General features: G+C 38.1%; 1 protein-coding gene across 1 annotated transcript; it reads left to right on the forward strand.

Annotated features, from left to right (window-relative positions):
* Nucleotides 1–98: 98 nt before the first annotated feature.
* RAB22A (RAB22A, member RAS oncogene family) lies at nucleotides 99–16748 on the forward strand. The gene is made up of 7 exons (XM_051632808.1): nucleotides 99–313; nucleotides 2171–2250; nucleotides 3290–3371; nucleotides 6429–6500; nucleotides 6624–6730; nucleotides 8561–8670; nucleotides 10046–16748. The coding sequence occupies exons 1-7, from the start codon at nucleotides 278–280 to the stop codon at nucleotides 10141–10143; spliced, it is 585 nt and encodes a 194-aa protein (XP_051488768.1). The 5' UTR covers nucleotides 99–277; the 3' UTR covers nucleotides 10144–16748.
* The last annotated feature ends 1689 nt before the right edge of the window (nucleotides 16749–18437 follow it).

Raw genomic sequence — 18437 nt, forward strand, 5'->3', positions numbered from 1 at the left:
AATAAAGAGCCGCTGCCGGGGGGTTGACCCTCCCTTCCGCGCCCGCCGCCGCCTCCGGAGGGGGAGGCAGAGCGCGGGGCGCAGTCAGGTGATTCCGGCGGGCCGCCCAAGATGGCGCCGCGTCCGCGGAGCCTGAGGAGGAAGGTTCACTGGTAACCGCGGCGTGGGGGGGCGGGGGCTGCCCCCGCAGGCCTCAGCGCTACGCGCGCCTCGGGAAGGGCTATGGTCGTTCTAGGCTGTGTCTCAGGCGCTCGGTAAAGGCGCAGCCTGCCTGGCCATGGCTCTGAGGGAGCTGAAAGTTTGCCTTCTTGGGGTAAGTGCGCCGTGGCTGGCTGGCTGCGGGGCCCCGCGGTGGGCCGGGGGCGGTGGGAGAGAGAGGGGGAGGGAGCCTGCTGAGGGGCTGGCCTGAGAGGCCCTGTCTGCTGGAGGAGAGTCTGTGTGTGAGCCCCGGGGAGGCTCTGGCTGTGGGGGCTCCTCTCCCCGGGCGAAGGGTGGGCCTGGCCGCGCCAGAGCCACCGGCTGTCCCGCTCTGTCCCCCTGAGGGGACCGGGCGGCCGGGAGGGCCTTCCCCTCCGCAGGGGGAGGCGTTTTCATGAGGTAAATGTTGCTCCTTTATTTTATTTTTTTTTCTCTCCCAGTGTTTTTCTTTTAAAAAAAAAAAAAAAGAGAGGAAGTACAAACATCCAGTGCATGTTTTTCTCTACTTCACAAGCTGGTTTAGGCTTGGAGTTCACGAAATAAATAAATAAAAGCACCTGAATTCAAACTCGAAGGGGAGTGGCCTAAACTTTTTTTTTTTTTAACAACGTATTTAGGCTTTGAAAGTGCCCTAAGTGTTGCAGGTGGTGGAAGTAGACATCAAGTAAGCCGAAGTATAAGTTTTTAAAAAATCAAGTCTTTAAAGCTGTGTGTTGGTTCGGCTTGGTCTGAAGGCTTCACTGAAGAGTCTCACGTTGAGCAGATGGAGTTGTGTCCACCTCTATCTAAATCCTGTGTTCTATGCTGTATGACAGAATTGTTTTCTGATTCTAAATGGCCATGTTGCCCTTCAGTGAGAAAATCATGTGTTTCTGTACTCTGTCTTATGAAGGCATTTGGAGTAGCTATTAGCTACTGTTTGTGTTCACCTGACCTGAGAAGCCTTTCATCATATAAGAAGAATTGGCACCAAGGAAAACTGGTCCTTGAATTTCCAGAGCCAAGAACTACAGCTGTATTTCTCTTCTTAAGAATTGCTCTGCTTATTGAGCCTGCAAACATCGTAAAATAAAGAACTGAGAGGAAGATGGCTTGAGAAGATTAACACAAACATACATACTGTACACAAATGTACTACAGTATACTGAGAATTCAAGAATACGCATGAATGGCATAAAGCTTCATTCTTAATGAAGCAGTTACTTTTTCTTTTTCCCCCCCTTGGAATTTGACTGACTCTGGAGATGTAAAACAAAAAGGTTGTCTTTACCTGTCTTAATTAAATGACCATTTAGAATGTCTAGCTGATATTGAGAACAGTTTTACTGCTAGTAGTTTTCTGACTTAGTTGAGTCCAAAATATGCTTTCAATCTTTTTTTAACAATGGAGTCAATGGTGCAAATACACACATGACCCAGAAATTTCATTATAGGTTTCCTCTTTTACCACTTATAACTCTACAGAGTTGCATTAGAAACATGTTTCAGGTGTGTGTCAGGAGAAATTTCAAGTCTTTCATTAAGCAGGGTGGGACAGCATTAGTCAGAGGTTGAAATGTGTGTGTCACACTTGTATTATTTAATGTACTCCATTGGCTTGCAGAGATGGAGTACAATGCTCAGTTGTTGAATGTTTTACTAGAGGTGGTAGATGGTCTTTCCCTACTGCTGTTCAAATGCAGACTGTGCATAGCTTTGGAAAAAAAAAATATATATAGAAAAAAGTTTCAATAACTGATAATCACAAATGCAGAATTGTAGTCCTTTATAAAAAACATCTTTAACACTTACCAGAGACACTTAATTTTTCTACTGTATTAGTACAATACCTGAAGTCTTTCAGAATCTAACTTGGCTGAGATTGTCTGCAGGAATGTGTCAGTCATGCACAATGTATTGCAAGATTTGAGGACAAAAATATCTGTTTATAGTAACTAATGTTTCTTTTAACTTTTTCTGTCCTTATTTTTAGGACACTGGTGTGGGCAAATCAAGTATTGTTTGGAGATTTGTAGAAGATAGCTTTGATCCCAACATCAACCCAACAATAGGGTAAGAAACTAAATAAAGTAAATGTGACTTGGTCAAGAATGAAACCAAATTACATATATATACGTTTGTACCTCCTGCGTAGATCATGTGAGGATTCTCCATGTGTAGCAGCTAAGTGTGATAATAAACATGATTGCAGCATTAATTAGCTCATGAACTACCTTAGGAAATGTAGGAGTGTATTTGGCACTTCCATTTTCATATATAAGATCTGGACCCATTTTGTATTGTTTATCTAAGCTAGCAAAATCCTACTAGGAGTCCCAAGTTATGGACAAAACCTACACCTCCCACCTCTTTTCTCAACTGTAAATACTGTTACCTGATTGCAAGATACTCTGTAGGAAGTATGTAGGCTCCTAGGGATGCTGTGGTCTCCTGTTTGGCCTCTTAAAAGAGAGTCAGCTTTGGAGATTGATGTGCTATTTGGCAAACCATCTGAGCTTAAAGAATGGGGAGAAGGTTACCCTAACAGTTGAAAGCATTGTGTATTTGCTCTCTTTCCTTTTTTCAAATGTAGCTGTTTTTTCCTCCTATTAACATTGAAACATGTTTAAAGACTCCAGTTGTATCAACTACAAAAGTGTGATGGACATCATGAAAATCTATGCGCTGGTGGTGCTTAAGATCCAAGATAAACTGAAATTCTGAGTCTTTGACTCAAGTATTTCATGTTGTTGATCATGCTGAAGGACTCTTGCTCTCTGACTCTGAATCTATAGCAAGCTTAGAGCTCTGTAAGAAACTCCAGTACAGGCCACCTCCAGGATCCTATCCTTCATCCTGTCCAAAACTGACAGTAGAAAAAGTTTGGAATTCTGCAATATTTTCAGGGGACAGGTACTGAGCATACAAAACATGTTCAAGATCATAAGATCTCATATGCTTAAAACAATGATGGTAGCTTTGTGTTTGTCAGGTTGGTGTGGAGGGTGGGAAGCACTTCTGTTGAAATGTAAAACTTCTTAAAAGTTCGTGGTGGCTATGTTCTAAAAACTGTATTCATATTCTGAAAAGCATAAGCTGTAATTTTTTTCAGAGCTTCATTTATGACCAAGACTGTACAGTATCAAAATGAGCTGCATAAATTCCTAATTTGGGATACAGCTGGACAGGAGCGGGTAAGTAGAATAAATATCTGTAGTGATAGTTCTTGCTAGAGTTTGGGTTCAGCACTGCCCCTGAAATTCACAATGGGATCTGTTTTTACAAACACCTATTAGAACGTTTCTGTGCAGGTTTCCATCAAGATACAGGTGCTGTACATACAGTTCTGTTTTTCATTGCTATGGTGAAAGTACAATGTTAAGGCAAATTACCTAAGAAGAAGAACTTCTAAAACAGATGAGGGGTGTAGGTTAAGTGAGGGGGAGTGCTATTTCAAAACCCAACAGTGGGGAGGAAGCCAGCAGCTGTCTTTAGTACCATTTCTAGTTCAGATATAAAACAAACTTATGTTGTCTGGGATGTGTCACAGGGTTGTGTCCGGTAGTATCTATCTTATCAGAAGTGTCCCAAGTCCTTCCATTACTAGCAGTCAGTCAGCATTTGCTGTCAGAGTTTGTTTTAAGTGAGCGTCCTAGCCCATTCTGAAATGTTAATGTTAGAATGTGAGTCTTCTGTGAGGCAGAGGATGAATTTTGAGAGGCTGGTGCTCTTTAAATGGAAAGTTTTAAAAACATGCCTGCCACAACTGGCAGGAAACATCCATATTAGCGTCCCATCCTGTTCACTTTAACTGTGTTTGCAAGCAATGGGAGAACACCCTGTTTTGGATTCAGCACACTACAATCTGAGGAATCCTATTTGTACATTACTAGTGCGTTCCTTGCCTGTCTTATTTAGACTTGAGTGATACTTCTAGTTTTCTTACATACAAGTTGCCTGATATCTTTACTGAAATCATAAAAGGAAAGATTCCTTGCTTAGGCTCTGACCCAGCAACTGTGATACCTGTGAAGCTTATTTTCCACACCTGAGAGAAAACACTGTAAGGACCAAATATATCCAAGGAAACCAGTGAAATATGGGAGCATGGATATTTACTTTGAAACCATGCCAGTATCTTTATAGATACTTACTTCTTCAAAGCATAACACACCTAGACTTGCTGCTAGTCACTTAATGGTCTATGGACCTGCCTTGCCCTGAAATTTGTAGCACAGTTTTCTGGTTGTGCAACACCTTTGGCCATGAATTATCAAAGGGATCCTGTCCCTAGTTACCTGGAATACCAAAAATGTCCACACCATTCTTGGAACTCAGGTGTCTCTGCTGAACTGTCATGTGTAATGCACAAAAATCATAGTCCTGGCTTCATGAGGAGCACTTGCTATTTTCCATTTTGAAAGCCCAGCAGTGAGTAGTTCTGCTCTACACTGGGCAACCCCTTATTCTAAGTGGCTTCAGGGAGTGGCTGGTTATCTTCCCTCCAGAGGTGGAAATGTGCACTACTTCGCTTCTCACAGCTCATTTCCCTATACACGTGCCTTACTTCTTTTTCACTGAGTAAAGTGGATAGGAGATTACTTACAGCAATCAGAATTTTTGCCTTTTCACCTAACAATTGTGACGATTTCTCTGCGTAATTACATTGTCGTCTTAGCGATTCTGACAAAACACAGCTCAGAGGCTGGAGGGCAAGCTGAAATCTTTGGAAAAAATAACAAAAGGAAAACTCTGCGTCTCTGGTAACATCTGTTTTGTTAATGTATTTTATCTGCTGACTTTTCTAAGGTGGAAAAAAGTATCTAAGTGTTAGCAGGCAGGAAATGAGAGTAATACAAAATCAGCAAGTGAAAGTTGGTTTATTCCCAATGTAAACAGTCTAATAATCAAAAAGCCAGGTTGCAACCAGTCCAAGTGGTGGTTTACCAAATATGTTTTCCTTTACATTTTAGTGCTTAGGAGGAAGAGAGGGGTTATGGTCCATCATGAACTGAATGCCTGCCCATTTTTCTCTTTCCCGCTATTAAATATTTTTACATTCTAAACTTTTTGTTCAAAATCCTGTTTTCAGTACAGAATTTGAGAGCCAAATGTAAATGGTCTGGAATTCTGCTTTATAGCAAGGTTTTTATGATTTGTAATATTGCTCTCAGTTGAACTGTACTAAGTAAAAGGAAATTGGTATTTTATTAGAACCAAATAAGCCTTAACAAAAAAACTGTTCTATTCATGATTTTTACCCTGAGTAATAAGATGCACAAAAGCTCTAAATCACACATGCTTACATCAAAGCAGTACACACAGTTCAATGTGTGCTTTGACTGAGAGTTTTGGTTGCTTCTTTTTAAGTTACCAGAAAATCATGCTGGTTTAAACAATGCTCAATTGGTATTTTTTGATGCAATTTAATCATGTGCTCTATCATTTTTTCAGTCCTGGATTCATAACACTGTGCCTATACAAAGGTGTAGGCCTGGTTTATGTCCTGCAAATGCACTGCCAACCAAATATGCTGCTGTAAATTTCATTCTAAAAATTACAATAAAATTACTGTAGCCTTTTACTGTCTAGCATGTTCCTTAAAGCTCTGTTTGCAACAGGTCATGTAGCTGTGGGCTTTTGCGGCTCTTAGATTTAATCATCCTTCCAACTTTCAAATTTTGAGGAAAAAATTAAGCAAAATCCCTAAAGCCATAAGTTAGATTTTGAAGAAATCAACATTTCTAGCTTTCAAAAGTGCCATGACTTACCTGTTGAGCTAGAGGTTGACACCAACTTCTGGACATGACAGGTCAGCAGTAATATATGCTACTTTTCTTGAAACTACCTTTTGTCCAAAAGCATGAGTATCTTGAACTGTTCAATTCTGACTGTTTTCTCCTTACTCAGAGTTCAAGATTGAGCATATATCCTGCAGGTTTGTGTCTGTGAATAATCTACAGTCTTTTAAATGAGAGATTCTAGTCTAGTCAAAGTAAGGTCAAGTTTGGCTTCCTGCTTTTTGCAACAGGTGTGCTGCTGATCCCTGAATTACTTGTTGGTTTGACTTTGCAAAATGGTACTTTCACAGAATGTTGTGTACTCTGCTGCACAGCCTCTCTGGAATGGTAACAAAAAGTTTTCCACTAATGGGAGCTTTAAAGCTAGTTTTCTTCAATACTAATGATAATATTAAGGAAATCATGGGGTCAGTGGAAGATCAGGTTGATATTGTATGCTCTTTCTTCCAGTTTCGTGCTTTAGCCCCAATGTATTACAGAGGGTCAGCAGCAGCCATTATAGTGTACGACATCACAAAAGAGGTAAGAAATTTAATCTTAACCCAGCATTAAGATTTCTCCTTTTTTTGTGTTATGGCCCAGTTCTGACACTTAATTCCTTCTGTTGTTTGTTGTTGTTTGTTTTTTTGTCTTTTTCCACATCAGGAAACTTTCTCAACATTAAAGAACTGGGTTAAAGAGCTTCGACAGCATGGACCTCCAAACATTGTTGTAGCTATTGCAGGAAATAAGTGTGATCTTAATGATGTAAGGTAAATAACTGTTGACAGTTTTGAGGTTTTCACTGAAGTTCATAGTGTTAAGTACTTAAGGTTTCAGAGCAGGTGAAAGATACAGAGCAATTTAAGCTGTTTTGCACTAGCATTGCAGTTTCACAAGGAGTCTGATGGGTTACTACTGTCAGAAGATTTGGTTAGTCTGTACTTGGACAGTCTTGCCCACTTCCTCCCCTGCACTAGTGTGAGTGTGTATGTAATTGGGCAGTAAATCCGGCTGTAAAATAGATCCGTATTAAAACTAACCATTTAAAAAAGGAAAACTGATCCAAGTGTATTTATCTTGCTCATACCCTTAACACTTGCTGGCATGACAGAGATGGGAAAGCAGGGTTAGGAAGAACCAGTTTACAGGGAGACAGGGTTAACCTTTTCTGATGGCAGTGCCAAGTTGCACAAGCCTAAACTGCCTGTGGAACTACAGTGTTATACAAGCTGTTTACCTCACTTTGTAAGAAGTACCCCTGTCAGTCTATAGCACCTCATTTTGTTGGGAAAAACCTTAATCCTGTTGGAAAGCATTGTGTAGGTTTTTCTGACTTGCTTGTTCAGGTGCCTTCCTTCCCTGCTTAAATATTGGGGTGGAATTCGCTGTGGCTGAAATAGTTGTAGGGAGTGGGGGAAGTTCTTGAGAAATTTTATGAACAGCCAAACTTTCAAAAAGGCATGTACTATAACCAAAGTAAGTCCCTTTTTTATTGATGTCCTGCTTAAATAAGCCAAAATTCAGAAGGTGTGTGCAAACTTCTTGGTTTTAGATCTCATTGGAAAAGCTACCACAGCTGGTGTCTCAAAGGAGACAGATGGTTATGCATTTAAAGAAACACTGCAAAGTTGGTTTTTAGTATAGTTTTACAAGTTGTTGATACATAACAGTTATTTAGTGAGCTCCTACAACTTCTCTTAAAAGCAGCATGTGTCTTGAAGAAAATATGACATAAAATTATTTTGAAGACAAATATAAGGTATGCAGTATTAAGCTTTATGTGAATATTTCTTGATGCTTAGATGGCATCATAAATTATGTAAACATTGCTATCCCAGCTGATGGGCAAGATTCCTCATACTTTAGTCAGAGGCAGTATTTGAGTCTGATTCACAGTCTCTGCTTTTGATATTCTAAGTCCCCTGTTACTTGAAAGTAGCGCATGTTTTTTTCTAGAAGTTGTGTGTAAGGTGATACAATGTATAGTCCAGTCCTCTTTCCACCTGCTGGGGTTTGCGTTTTTCACATTGTTTGAGGGAGCAGACTTCCTTATCTTGCCTTCTTGGGGGTGCAGAATAACTTTTTCACTTCTTGGTGCTGTTGTTCTGTGCTTAGTGTAAATATTTTCCTGAGAATAGCTATGTCTTCATGCTTCATGTAAAGCAAATGCTATACTAATAATATATTAGTAGATAGTGCTTTGTTGTGAGATGCTTGATTTTGCAAACAGCTGTAGGAAATCCACTGGATTAGTAGAACTAATGCTTTGGAATCTTTTCAGTACATCTAAAACTGGGTGAAGAATGAAGTACTCCCTAATGATTGCAGACCTATGCTTAGAGTGCTCCACTGTAATGTTGTCTCACGGATTAAGGCCTTGTGTAGTCGATAGCTGTGCTTTAGTGATGCTCATCCCTCAAGGCAGGGAGGCAGCATAGAGTAAAGAATGAGCATCAGCTTCAAGATGAGGGAGCACTGTGATGCCAAACAGGTAAAATACAAAGTAGTAATTTAATGGGACACTTAAAAGCTTAATATATAAGATTTTGAATAATGTGGGGCTTTGCATTCACAGTTTTTTCTCTGCTTTGTTTTTCTAGAGAAGTCATGGAAAAAGATGCTAAAGACTATGCAGATTCCATTCATGCAATATTTGTAGAGACAAGTGCGAAAAATGCAATAAACATTAATGAACTCTTTATAGAAATTAGTAAGTATTTAAACAGTTCATGTGATTTCTTCTGAAAGAAGTTCAAGTAGAAATGTGATTAGTGTATTTGTTTTTGTGCTGCTTAGGTGGGAGTATACTGACAAATTTGTTACAATTGGACATGAGTAGAAACTGCAAAAAGAGCCATACAAATTTTGGTCATCTAATAACCTCTAAATATTCCTTCTAGAGACTTTAAGCCTACTGTGATGCTGCTGGATAAATAGCAAGCAGGGCACTCGTATCAGAAGTCAGTGTCATCTTACTGTATCTGTTATTGAATGTTTTAATTAGTACTTCCAAGGTCATGGAAGGGAAAAGAAACTGCATGAGGAAGATCCAAACTTTATATTGCTGAGAAAAAGGATTAAGTTCTTGCTCTTAGTGTTTGTGGTTAGTCTAAACCAGGGCCCTTTCAAAAAGACAAGAATCATGAATGCCAGATTACTGCTTAGAAAATAGAAACTATTTTGTGTATATATTGCACAAGTATTTTTGTAATACCTTGGGTTTTCTAAATGAAATTGCAAATCTTTTCTGTCTCATGGCAAAGATGATAGTGACAATTTTTTGTGTGAATGAGAAGCAGACAGTATTGCAAAGTGAATTCCGTGCAGTATTATTTGCCGGGTGTGTTTCAGGAGGCAGCACCAATGTGCAGGTATGTCAGCCTGTTTGTGGAGAGGACAAACAGTAATTCATTTGTGTGTATGTGTGCACAGCAATTCTGTTTTGAATAGCTACAGAAGCTTTAGACTTCAAGGAAAAAAATAGGGTCCTTATAAGCAGTTTAATATATTGAAGCGGATGTAACAAGTATTTGTTGTAGATTAGCTTCCTGGTTTACTGACTTAATTGTTGCTCTCTAAAATTCATCTTGAATAAACTGTGGAAAAAAAAAAAAACACATTCTCATCAGAAAAGGATACTTAACAAGGAGTAATCAATTTTAAAGACTAATTAGATTACTAAAGCAGCTATCTTTACAAGCACTTCAGTGCTAGGCCTGTTGCAGGTGCTCTGTTCTAGAAATACAGGTTAAGATGGTAGTTCTTGCTGAAGATATTCTAGTTGGTATTGGCTCCTGCAGAGTATATTCTCTGGGTACTTTTATAGCTTAGCTCTCCGAGTCCAGATAAGCCTGAAGTGTAAATGTTGCAAAATTAGCTTAAAGCTGCTGCTCTGTTTGTAGAAGCATTACCTCTTACAGACAGAGTGTAGCTTCACTGCCATCCTTCTGTTTTGCAGGATTGTTGTCATTAATGACATGTGACTAACTGAAGACACATTTTTGTATACAAAATGTACTGAATGCTTAGAATTGGTTTCAAGTTGAATGTTTGTTTTAGTTTAGTTTGTTTCTGCTTTCTTGTAGGTCGCAGAATTCCATCGACTGACACCAACCCCCCATCTAGTGGTAAGGGCTTCAAACTTAGGAGACAGCCATCGGTGACAAAGCGCAGCTGCTGTTGACTGATCCCTTAGAAAATCAGACTTGTTTATACAGTAGGTGGTCTTGGAAGTTAATAGTTCACGTTGGGTTTATATTATCAGTCTTAGATCTTTATCTGCTGGTGTTTCATACACCCAAGGTCCCACAAAAATGGACCAGTCCATCTGACATCTGTACACTTGCAGAAAAGACTGCAATTGTAATGTCAGCCTGTTTACTTACAAGAAATGTAATCTCTCTTGCATTCAAAGGGAATCCATCATCGCTTTTTTGGCCTTGCTTGAAAGAAAGGTGACTATGGATGGTAGAACTGAAATGTTTAATAGTTTTGTAATCAAGATTTTATCGGGGTTTTTTTGTTAAAAGGGAAATGAGCACTTTTGTGGGACTTAAGGGTGGGAGAAATCTGGAAGTTAGTTGCTTCCTTTTCTTCAGTGAGCCTTATTTTAAATTTAATTGTAGCTCATCCAAAGTACGATGGAGCTGTTGAGGTGAGGTGGCTACAGAAGAAGCAACTGAAGACAAATAATAGGCAAATTAGTCCATCCAGTCTCCAAATCCCATTTGCACTTTTTATTTAAAGATGATATGCGCCAGGGGTGGGGACACAAGCAACAGAACTTAAACCACAGACAATCTTGTTTTTAATGCTGACTTTAATCACTTTAAGGCAAACTGATAGGCTTATGCATCCTTTCATTCCTACAAGATTTTTAATATTAAGATGTTGGTTGAAGAAAACCTAGTTATAGTTGACTATTAAGTGGTTACTGACTAAAAACAGATGCTGTAAACAGGTGCTACCAGTGGTTCTGGTATGACCTAAAAGGTTTTGGGGAAAGCTTTTAATTGCTTGGCATGTGTAAATTGTTCATATTCTATTTATGAGACCAGTGTTTAAAGTATTATAAATTATGTAAAAACAGTAAAAAATAATGCAGTCTTACACACTCCTTCCATTCCACACCTATGGATAAACTCCTGGGGTATCTCCATCAGGTTTTCTCCTGCATTTTAGGTATTGTCACTGTGAGTTAATCCAGAGGCAGACTGAAATTCTTTCTCTTTCAATCTCATTTGAAAGGGCCAATAGAGAATGCTGTTGGTGCAGCATGAGGTCTGTCTGTTGAACAAGCTTTCATCTGTGGTGCACCCGGTTTTTCCTGTTTTGGGCACAAAAACACAAATAGGAAGTAACCTTAAGACGTGGTAATGTAGATCATTACCTCTTGGTTCCTGGGCTTTTTTATCTGTGAGAGTTTTTAGCAAATCAGCCTTGAGCTTATTCTGCATTGGTTTTTGTACACTTTCAATTAAACTATAGGTTGACCATACCCACTTGTGCTATTTTATTTATTTTTATTTTTTGGTTCCTATCCGCACTAGTGAGAGACTTTATACTTTTGAAGAAAAAGAGCTTAATAGACTTGAGTGTATATGAAAATGTGCTGTTTAGCTTTAGTATCAAAATGGGATCATCATGATGATGATTCTTTCTTTGTAATCTGGTTTTCTGTCATCTCAAGTACTTTCTCTGAAGGAAGTGTAGGAAAGTCTGCGTTACGTGAAAGGACTTACAGTTCAGATTAGTTTGTATTAATGAAAATTCCTTAGAGTTATGCTGGAGCAAAGCAGGTGAACTGTTACAGTGAGGTTTTGAATAGGTCAGTACGTTTTAATGAAATTTGGTGGCTCCTTGGTGATTTCTATCACAGCTTTTACTTACCCTGCATTGTCAATTATGCTCCTTTGCACATTTTTACAGACTACATGCTTATAGAGAGCCCAAGAAGTGTATCTTCATCAGATGAAGGCTGTTTGAAGCCCCTTTGAAGCATTGCTCCTTAACAGAGCATCTCCTAGTAGAAACAGATTTGTTGGGTGTTCAGCCTGATCTATGATACCTTTTTTTCTGTTGTTCAAAGCAAATAAATTACCAACAGAAACATTAGTTCTCCTACAAAGCGCTTAATAGAAATATATTTATTAAAGAAAGAAGAGTGAGCAAGTGATAAAAACGGAGTTTAAATCTGTTTTTTAGTGAGATAAAAACGGTTTAATAGTATTTATCCAAGATTTATTGTCTTGAGAAGGAAATGGTAAACTCTAGGCAAGATTGAGATCTGGGCTAGTATTGAAACTATTGTAGCTCTCTCCAGTTATGGGAGACATCCATATACCTTAGCAAATCTTTATGAACTACTTTCTGATCTATCCTTGCTCTATGCCAAAATTAGATTTTAAAAACAAACAAAGAAACAATTCCCACCCCAAAACACTAAAGAAACAGCAACAATCTGGCCCTTCTCAAATGTAGCTAAGTCTTACGGGCTCAGACTCCTTGTTTTGTTACCAGTCTGGGTGGAATGCCAGCATACTTAGTAGCTTTTTGCAGTTCTGATCCTGAATTAATGAGAACAGTTGCAGTTCATGAAAACATGGAGTTAGCCAGTGTTTTGGATTGTCCAAACTACAAATACTGAAGTGAGGCTGCTTTTTAACACATGCCTCTTTAAAAGGCTAGACTATTGATATAAGTTCTTTTGAGCCAAGATAACTGTTTATTGATCAGTTGAAAGCTGGAATGCAGTCTTCCCTGGATGAGATGCACATGTTCATTGTTTCATTTTTGTTGGAGAAAAATAGTTTCTTCTGTAGTAATAATTTGGCAGGCCATCCGTTTTCATCGTGCACTAGACTTGCTGAAATTGGTTATATATTGTCCTAACATAGCTTTTCTATTTGGAGATACATTTGAGTGTTTGAAGTGCTATTCCAGCTAAATTTTTACTAACATTTTTTCTGTTAAGAAGTTTCTGAAAAAGCTCAGAACTGAAGTTTTTATTCCACTATGACTTTCTGTTTAATGAATGGAGCTTGTCATAAAGACTAGACTTTCAGATACTCCCAAAGGGAATTAATTGCTGCAAAACAGGTTTGGAAGAGTGAAGTATCATGTATGTAAAAATGTAATGAGGTGCATGTCATATTGATCCATAGGATTTTTTAACTGACAAAATATTACTATTTTGGCTTCTAACCAACACCAATTCTTTCTCATGGAAGTTCAGACCTGTGCAAAAATGTTGTTTGATAAATGATTAGTTCTTAAGCTTTGGAGCAACTTAAACATGCTTCCCAAGTTTTGGGGAGTGTCTTCATCTAACTCTCTAAATGACAATAATCTCTTAGCTGACTTGCCAGGCTCTCGATCTGTGTTGTAGGGAGTTTTGTAGTATATTTTATATACATGCTGAAAACTGGCATACTAAATGCTTAATTAGGTGAGATCTGGAAGCTTATGTTCAATAAGAGAAACATCTAGTGGTTGAACTACTGAAAATTTTAATAGGTGCTTTGAAAAGTTGTAAGACAATTCTAACAACTTTTGCTGTTGCCAAGAAAATAAAGACTTAATTTACTTCATCCATGTTGAATCAAACAAAATCATTGCACTTCAAATCCATACTGACACCATTGAGACCCTTCCTTGAAGTGCTACAGGATCAGACCGTTAATAGGTCAGAGGGGCATTTTATGCAGACTTGAGTCTTTCATGGGTTGGTGTACTAGTACTAGTTTAATTCTGCCAGCCTGCTCAAGAATGATTATTTACATGCCTGAGAAGAGAGTAAGAGGAGACAAGATAATGCCTGCTTACTCATTTGGAAGTCTAATCCTTTAACCTGGTTGAGAGGTGTGGGGTATATTTGGAACAGTCTATATTTTTTGTTAAATCTTCATTTTAGTTTAAAAAAAAAAATAAATTCAGGGTGGGTGACTTGAAAGGTTTAGAAGTTGGCCTCAATAACATGTTTATTTTTATGTCAATGCTGTAATATCCCTTGAGTATTAGTTGGAAAGGGAAGCTGTATCCATGATGTTTGAATGACTTTCTTGTGAAACAGTCTGTAGTGTTTATGAAGGATGGTGTAGTTTATTTGTGGCGTGCTGTGTCAGCAATTTGCAAAGACTATCTTGGGAATTGATGATTTACAGGACAGAAGCTGTCTGAGCTGTGTAGCTAGTCACCCTGTTGCAAACCTCACTTAGAAACAGCAATATCTACATAGAAGTAGAAAAAAAAATAATCTTCAACATGAGAATCTGAATAATTCACTGACTTAAACTTCTACACTGCCTATTCATTTTCTAAAAGCTTCATGGATCTCTATTAAACACTTTAAACCTTTAAAAAAGAGGCTTCTTCTGTTCATGGACAGGAGAGAAGGACAAACTTTCTTAACTTATTTAGCTGGAAGTCATGTAACAGTGCCCTGTGGCTGTTTGTGTGTCATGAGTCAGTTACTTGGAGCAGGACAACTGGGTGCTTAGAACTAAGCTTCTAAAAAATCTGCTCTAAATTCTCAAAAGAAGATTTATAGAAATAGGATGTTGGTGTGAACTACCAATCTAAGATATAGAAGTATAGGTTTTAGTATTAAACAAGTCATGTTAGCTGTCCTTTTCAGAGTCATTTGGCTCAAGCTTGTCAAAAGAAATATGCTTGAAACCACGTATTTGTTTCTTGTATAAGAATTCAGGTGCCAAAACATATTTCCCTAAAATTCTTAAGCCTTCTGACACCAATGCTCATTTATGGAAAATTCCTTTGATATTTTGAAGGTCTTAGAAGTTTGATTGCAAACCCTTTCTTGGTGAGCTAGAATCAAAAATGTTTGACTTGGAAAAATTGTACATTACCAAACTTTATCCATAAAGTGTCAGATAACAAATATTTCAAGGCATATGACTATCTTGAAACCCAAGAGAACTGATGGGCTTAGTCTGTTAAATGTCAAAATGATCCTAGGGTCAGCTTTTTCCTCCTTCCTCTTCCCACTTCCTCCTCCCCACTCTGAATTTTTAACATAGTGTTGTCAGTGTATATGTGCTATAAAGAGCCATTTAAAAATACTTAGAAAAGTTTTAGTGGTGTAGAGTTATTTGGTGCTTCCTGTTTTACATGAAAAATCAAGGTAGGAGGATGATTTGTCTCCAAAAAGTTGAGACAGCATTTAGTGAAACTGCTCTCATTCTAGAATGAAGACTTCTTAGAAAAAACAATGTTGTTTTCTCAGTATATCATCTTACAGGTTTGGGTTCTTACATTTTTTGTTTAAACACTAACAATGAATTTTATTCAAGGATTGGTGATTACCTTAGTGAATGTGCTCTTCTTTAATAAGGATGGGGGTTTTCTTGCTTCATTTCTGTTAAATTTTTTCACGAGTATTATTGAACAAAGCACCTGTTACTTGTTCCAATGTGGGAGGATGTAGACCACTCTCTGTCATGCCCTTTACTTGTGTGAGTGTGATACTCCATCCAGTTGTTGCACTTGCATATGCTGTAACCCTGACACAGATAGGTTCACTACTACTTTCTTGCCTTGCTTTTACTTGTGTTACAGTATGTATTTCCTATTAAATCCATTATGTTTGCTTGACAGTTTGTTCTTTGTTTCCTTATGGGATTTAGCCAATAGGTGGCAAGTGTCTTTTTCTTCTCAAAGGTTCTTGAAGTATCTGTCACAGTGGCAAATATTTGTAAACAAAAACATGATTCATTAGTAGAGCCTTATGAAACTGTTATGAAAACATAGCAGCTGAGACATGTACCACTGCTTTATTATACCAGATAACGAATGCTGTAAGCATGTTCACCTGGGGGAACAAATTATTCTAAGGCTCTAGTAACATGACAAACTCTTCTATATTTTAACTTCATATTTTGTACTTTGTATTTCTGAATATTGTGTATTCAGTGTTGAAATTGTGACACAGTGGATTGATTTAAGACACAGAAATGGATTGCATTTCTGTAGCTGTAAGACACTTAAGACTTCCTGGCAATCTTCCCCCTTGTAATCCCCACCTCCAGGAAAATGAAGAAAAAAATAATTCTGAAGGTTTCTTCTAGACAAGAAACTTTGCATTTGTGTATTCAGGGCACAAAAATAACCTGATATGCATATAGCTCTTGCAGTGTAATAAATGTTTGCCTGTAAAATAAAGCATGAAGGTTAACCTTTGTATCAGCAATTCTTGTCCCTCTTAAGAACGTTCTGCCTTTCCATTGTAGGGTTGGGTGAACCTGTTACAAAGGTCGAAAGGTCTGTGCCTTCTTATTATAGTATCTCTTATTAAAAAAACAAACAAACAAACTTAAGCCGCTCAAAGTTACAGAGCATTTGCAGCACTGTAAACTGCACAAATTTACAACCATTGCTTCACTGCATGAAATATAGTCAGATTACTAGTGATGAAATATTGTAGTGATGAATTCCCAAGCTTATGAATGTTTTGAGACTTTTTTTAGTCTTCTCTTGGGCTGGTCCTGAGAGTGTGTACAGGTTTGTCTGTATTGTTGGTTTGTAGATGCTAATGAGGAAAACCAGGCTTTTGTTCTCTCCTTTTTGTTTGAATTGTTACACTCCCATCTAGTGCATAGAATGCAAATAAAGACATGTTGATTTGGCATAATGTAAACTGCCTTTTCAGCTTAAGCATTCATAATAAACTTTTATAGTGTAATAACATGCTACATCACTACCAGTCTGATGTATTGTGCAAAAAAAAAAAAAGGTGTAAACGTTTTATTAATAAAAAGCTTTGTTTATAAATGTGCTGGCTTTATTTATAAATGCTTCTAAAGTTCTCAACATGTTAAAAAAAAGTCTCTATAGCAGTAGAATTATAGAAGAGGAATGTAAGCAGTGCCATGTCAGAAGTGAATCTAAGCGATGACTCAAATAGCTATTTTCCAAAAGTACTGACTACTGGTGTTTCAGAAACCAAAGCTTTTCCCTGGTTTATGTATACACAGACAAAGGCAGAAGACAGACTTGCACAAAGAAGGGATGGGGAGAAACAGCAGAGAATGCAGCTTTTGTGTAATGCTTCCTTTCTTTGCAGCATGATGTCTGAGAAAGCGCAGGCCACACACAGTCCTGTCAACCAATGCAAGGCCTGACAAATTCTACCAGGGTGAAGTTACTTAATACGTTGCTTTTAGCTTAGACTGCATGAAATGTAAAATTCTTGACTGCTCAGGCCAGGTTTCTGTCAATAAAAACTGTAAAGTGCTTTTAATATCCACACAGTGTTGTGGGGGCCTGTCATGCTGGGATGGAATCCTTTCTTAGTTGTTAATACAGCCAGCTGGTTGGTAGCTTGCTTTTCTTAAACCATTTCTATGGTGGTTAAGTACAACATAAAAATATGGAGTTGGCTACAGTTACCTCACTTGTCTTACATGATTCTTGATAGATGTAGTTTTCATATTTCAGTGTGTGATGCAAGACTAACAAGTTCACTTCACAGCACCCTTCAAAGGCAAAAATAAGAAGAAAAAAAAAAAAAAGGCATGTTTCTGATACTGCTATTTCACCTGAAGATGCTGGATACAAATTCCTACTGAGTAACTGGCTGCAGTTCATATGCAGGAAGCACATGCTGTCATCTTTTTAAGAGACCTGGAATAGCTTAAATTTATTGTCCAGTACTTGCTGATTTTAAGTTATCCTCTTAGATGCATGTTAACTGCTTTTGAAGTGTGTCAAACATGTTTGTATAGGGGTAGGAATGTGCATCAAAGGACTCACAAGAACGGTAAACACAAGGAATGTGCTAGAATAGTGAGAAAAACATTTGCATAGGGAGTCCAGAAAACTGAATGCAAATAATCTCATTTGCACACACACAGATGAGAGAATGTTTTAATTGGATCAAGTCTTTCATAGCTTTTAAGGTCAAAGTTTTGTAGCTGTTCTTCAAAACTGTTCTAGTACAAAGCCTTTGGGTGCTCTTCAGAGTTTCCTTGTAGTGTTTATCCCTGTATTCTCCTGTTAATCAAAAATCTACCGTGGCAACAAGTTGCCTTCTAGCCTTGTTGCTGAATTGTTAATAAAGTGAGGGTTGTTTTGTTTAATTGGTAAGGATGTAGTATTGCAAGTGGCCTTCATGCATGCCCATTTTCAGTGTGTACACTCTTAAATGTACACACACTATTTACATATAACCAAAACATGACAACCTACATTCATTAGACTTGATAAATTTTCAACTTAAACAACCTTGTGCGTTATAAAAACTCCAGCTTAGATGAAAATGTGGGTGAGTTCTTCAAATACAAGCAGGTAAGTTCACAGCTGCCAGTTGAGGTAAGATGATACAACTTGACAAACCCATCTGATAATGTGGATCATCAGGTAGTTCAGCATGTACTTTGTACTTCTTTCAGGAAAAGTAGGACTTAGAAATGTCTGGACAGCAAAACTGAACAGTTGTTTGCTTTAAGGTTTTTTATTATG

The sequence above is a fragment of the Apus apus genome, chromosome 15 (assembly GCF_020740795.1).
Source record: "Apus apus isolate bApuApu2 chromosome 15, bApuApu2.pri.cur, whole genome shotgun sequence".
NCBI classification, from domain to species: Eukaryota; Metazoa; Chordata; class Aves; order Apodiformes; family Apodidae; genus Apus; species Apus apus.